Source organism: Priapulus caudatus, unplaced genomic scaffold, assembly GCF_000485595.1.
Source record: "Priapulus caudatus unplaced genomic scaffold, Priapulus_caudatus-5.0.1 Scaffold88, whole genome shotgun sequence".
NCBI classification, from domain to species: domain Eukaryota; kingdom Metazoa; phylum Priapulida; class Priapulimorpha; order Priapulimorphida; family Priapulidae; genus Priapulus; species Priapulus caudatus.
In genome coordinates, this window is record NW_014577149.1 from 544832 (window position 1) to 550130 (window position 5299).

General features: G+C 43.0%; 1 protein-coding gene across 1 annotated transcript in view; it reads left to right on the top strand.

The window, feature by feature from the left end:
• The window catches only part of LOC106804800 (MAGUK p55 subfamily member 7-like), a 28847-nt gene that overhangs the window by 13272 nt on the left and 10276 nt on the right, over window positions 1-5299 (top strand). The window contains exons 8-10 of the mRNA XM_014806147.1: window positions 87-189; window positions 1779-1859; window positions 3022-3222. Coding sequence (XP_014661633.1) covers window positions 87-189; window positions 1779-1859; window positions 3022-3222 — 385 coding nt within the window. The remainder of the gene's footprint in view (window positions 1-86; window positions 190-1778; window positions 1860-3021; window positions 3223-5299) is intronic.

A 5299-nucleotide genomic window follows, 5' to 3' on the forward strand; every position in this document is an offset into this window, starting at 1 on the left:
TCTTCCGCAATGGGATGGAATGTTAGACATGTTCTTCAAGAACCCATTGGCACAAAACTCTACGTGATACTTCTTCACCTCCTTAGGGTTACACGGCTTGCATTGACAAATTTGAGAAATGGAGGATCACAGCTTTTTCTGTTGCTGAAGCAGCGCAGATATTCCCTCGACTCCTAACATTGGTCGATGGTAATATCTGCACTGTAAATCCAGCCCAATAAGCTTGACACCTTTGCCCAAGGTCATTCCTCAGTGCGGCAAGTAAGACCAGCCCCATTTAATTCTTACGTGGCAAAACATCCTGCGTCTGGATTATTTCCACATGCCCATGTGACTACCATGGCCCAGAGCACTAGACATCTGGGATGCTGTAAAAAAGCTCACCTTAGCGCTCTCATCGACAGCATCTTTTCCATCAGCTTCAGCTGGCCACTAGCTGAAACTTTATCGCTACCATCGTAGATCCAGGCCTAAAAAAGTGTAAATTACCGACCAAAGTTAAGATATGGCATTGCAAACCTATTTATAGGAATAATAGGATCCATTGATTAGTGCAATGTTGACGAATGCCCTAGAGTACACTGGCACCTTGTGAGTTAATAAGCTACATTACGCTGAATAGGCCAAAACGATTATTAGTTTGTTGCCAATATCACTGCTGGGTTACATTACAAACAAGACTCCTTGAAATCGGTTTGTTGAATGATGTATCAACGTAATCATTACGTGCCATAAATGCCATCCAGGATCAGAGCGATGACGCTAACATTCGTATATTTTGGACGCCAGCATGAAACGGAGGGTCGTCAGCGGGTTGTAACCACGGCCCATGCGACTGAAACATGGAAAATAGACTAAAACACCACGTACTAATCACGACGCACGTGGACAGCCCTGAACAAAAAAGTTCCTTATTCACCGAGCGTCACGTGTTACGAAATCACTGGATGGATAGGCATTGCGTACGCCGAGCATGGTTGCGGAAAATGTCCGGTGCACTATAAATCTGTATATCACACCCACTTCGCCGGGCAGGCGGTGTTGAAACTGTAAACAACTGATTTTTGATTGGGATTTCAATTAGGCACATTTCTTAGAACCAGCCAGTGCTATTGGGCAAAACTTAATATGGCGTTTGGCTATAAGGTAAGTGTAACTTATTAACTAGCAAAGGTGCCAGTTACTCTAACATTCTTGTCAACATTGGCATAATCAATGGACCTGATTATTCCTCTTAAACGTATGAGAACATGATGTTTCACCACGACGTGAATCAACATGCCAGGAATGTCAGAAGCGATGGTTCAGTTGCATTGATTGAAGGGGACTACTGAGGCTATATGCAAATAAATACATAACTGACCGGCTTCTTTTTCTGCGATTGCCTTCTCTCATCTCCTGGATTTCTTTTGTTTAGGCACTGGGCCACTGTCAAAGAGTTGTTGTATACACTTTCGATGAACCATTGCTATAGAGTTCTTTAAAGTGTTCTCCCATATATACTCTTCGTTTCTATAATGTACGTCGATTGTTGCTCAATTAAAACTGACTTCTTCTCACTCACTCATTTGTGTCCTTTTTGTGGTGAGCTACAGTGTCATTGACACTTTCATTTATTCAAGAGTACATAATAGAGTCATATCTCTATTATGTACTCTTGAATTATTATATCTTATCTTATTGCTATAGAATCCACGTCCTCATCCTAGTCATGAATTTTATGGTTTCGTAATGTCAGTACATTTGCATACTTATGCATGTTTTGAATTACATTGCAGGGCCACCTGGTGTGGGCAGGAATGAGTTAAAGCACCGTCTGATAGCCAGCAATCCAGATCATTTTAAAACACCTATTCCACGTGAGTGAATTCACATTATAGTGAATGGGTCTACTTGTCAGTTAGGTTTCTCTTACTGCAGCAGTTCAAACGCTGCCTGTTGGGTGTGACTAACTGTGCATAATTATTATTCTAAGAGTTTAAGGAATTATTTGCCAGTGCCATTATTTTCCTTGCGTGGGTAGATCAGCAAATCTTTCTTCATTGCCCCCGTTACAAAGGTGTATATTTTTGAACCCCCCCCCCTAAAAAGCTCTCTGGGCTGTGTTGTTTTATTGACACAAAACATTACAGAAGAGTTTCTGTTTGTGCAGAAAACCTGCCTCGTGTTTTTCCCATGCTCCGTCAGAGAGTTGGTGCATGGCTCACACTCGCTCCTCATACTCATCAAAGCATTCCAAGAATGTGCTCATCATTAGCGACTATCTGAATTTACAAATCGAAATGTTTTCTGCATAGCTATACAGAAAGATTCCAACACCATATTTCTTTTATTGATCTAACATGCAGCATTAGTGCATGTATTTACGTCATGACATCTAGACATAGTGTATGCACAAATGGAACCAATTTGGAATCTCGAGTCTCTCGAACGCAGACGCATGCTGGCTGAAAAAGTGTTATCTAAATATATTTATGTGCAAGTAAAGCTCATTATTCTTATCTCGAATCTGAAGCCTTTCCCATGCAGACACATCATGGCTAAACATCCCTCATCTAGATATACTCCTGCGCAAATAGTACCCTGTACAGACTGCAAAATTCGATCCCACATTAAACTAGTCCGGGCGCATCAAATTGTAGCGTACAGACACAAAATTTGATCTCACATAAAATGAGTCACGGGTTGACTGTGCATGCTCAGTTCAGCTCGCTACATCACCCCGCAGACAGCTACTGTAGGGGATGCGAATTGCGAAATCTTGTGCGTGCTAGGCACCGGTTTGCGTACAGACACAGCTTAGAGCGGGATAACTTGGTCCAGGCCAAGTTATCCCGGGCTTGGCCGTCCTTCATTTGCGGGGCCAAATTGGTGCGGGCCAGCACGTATTTGAAGCGGGATAGCTTGTACACACTGCAAAAATTTGACGTGCACCTGGCCCACACCAGTTCGATGTAGGATTAAATTTGCAGTCTGTATGGGGTATAAAACTCATTTGAATCTCGAATCTCTCGCACACAGACACGTCGCGGCCGAAGAAGCCGACGGAGGTCGAGGGCAAGGAGTACGTGTACGTGTCACGCGTCGACATGGAGGCCGACATACAGCTGGGCAAGTTCATGGAGCACGGCGAGTATCGCGGCAACCTGTACGGCACCAACATCGACTCCGTGAAGGGCCTCGTCAACGCGGGACACGTCTGCGTCATGAATCCACATCCAGGTTAGGATTTGGGTTTGCATTTGAAAATAGGAAAATTATTTGGAATATGTTTATAAGTTCAAGTAAGTAACAAGCCGTTATGGTTTTAAGTCAGTAAAGAACTCTATGCAATGGTTACATCGAAAGTTATACAACAACTTGTTGACAGTGCCCAGTGCCTAAACAAAAGAAATCCAGGAATGAGAGAAGAATCCAGAAAAGAAGCCCAGTTATGAACTATTGCATATAGCTCAGTAGTCCCTTCATCATCAACTGAACATCCTTTGAACATTCCTGGCATGTTGATTCACGTCGTGGTGAAACATCATGTTCTATACGTTTAAAGGAATAATAGGTCCATTGATTATGCAATGTTGACGAATGTTAGAGTAACTGGCACATTGTGTAGTTAATAAGTACATAACCTTACATCCAAACGCGTATTAGTTTGTCCAATGTCACTGCTGGTTACTAAGAAATGTCTAATTGAAATCTGCAGTCCAAAAATCAGTTGTTTACAGTTTCAAACCGCTGCCGGTGAAGTTGGTGTGATACAGATTTATAGTGCACTGGACATTTTCGCACGCATGCTCGGCCGTACGCAATGCTATCAGTGATTTCGTAAACATGGACGCTCGTGATAAGGAACTTTTTGTCAGGGCTGTCCACGTGCGTCCGTGATTAGTACGTGTGTTTTACTCTATTTCCATGTTTAGTCCATGGCCGTGGCTACACCGCTGGCACCTCCGTTTCATCTGGCGTCCAAAATATACGGGCCGCATAAATGTTTACGTCATCGCTTGACTCCTGGATGACATTTACGGCACGTAAATGATACGTTGATACATATCAACAACCGATTTCAAGTCTTGTTTGTAATATAACCAGCAGTGATATTGGACAAACTAATACGCGTTTGGCTATAACAGTGTATACGGTAATGTACTTATTAACTACACAAGGTGCCAGTTACTCTAGCATTCGTCAACATTGCATAATCAATGGACCTATTATTCCTATAATGGTTTGCAATCCATATCTTACTTTGTCTGAATTTACACTTTTTTAGGCTGGGTTAGATGGTACGATAACGTTCAAGCTAGTGCCAGCTGAAGCTGATGGAAAAGATCTGTCTGAGAGCAAGGTGAGCTTTTTACAGCATCCCAGGTGTCTAGTGCACTGCCATGGTAGTTACGTGGCATGTGGCAATAATCCAGACCAGATGTTTTGCCCGTAGAGAACTTAAAATTGTTTGGTCTTACTTGCCGCACTGAGGAATGACCTTGGGCAAAGGTATCAGCTTCTTGGGCTGGATTACAGTGCAAATATTCCATGCCCAATGTTAGGAGTCCGAGTGAGATCTGCGTGCTTCAGCAACAGAAAAAGCTGTTGATCCCCATTCTCAAATTGTAATGCAAGCCGTGTAACCCGTATAGGGAGGTGAGTAATATCACGTAGAGTTGTGCCATGTCCTTGAAGAAATGTCTAACATTCCATCCCATTGCGGAAGAAGGGTGTACAACTTATGCAGAGTCAAGCCCTGAGTTACAGTGTATCTTGTTCTAGGGCAATCAGTTTACGTCCAAGTTTCTCTGTGATTTCCAGCTATATGTATGGTGGGTGTGGGGGTGGGGGGATTTCTGCACTGCAAATCTATTGCCCACTATTGTACTAATTTTAATATATTCATTTCGTTATTTTATGTATTTTTAGTGTTTTATATCTCTGTACACTGTGTTGGTCACAGGGTATTATTATTGTTATTTGCATATAGTTCTTAGCATGTTTTATCCCTCAGTTGTACCAGGCTAGCTTTACTGTAATTCCTTCATAATGGTTAGTGCATTCCTATCTCACAGTATCCCCTGCATTCCCACAGGCTATTCATACTGTCATTTCCCCACAATGTTTCCACATGCTCTCACCTCACTGTGTTTTCACACGCTCTCACCTCGCTTGTGTTTCCACACGCTCTCACCTCGCTGTGTTTCCACGCGTTCTCACCTCGCTGTGTTTCCACACGCTCTCACCTCGCTTGTGTTTCCACACGTTCTCACCTCGCCGTGTTTCCACACGCTCTCACCTCGCTGTGTTTCCA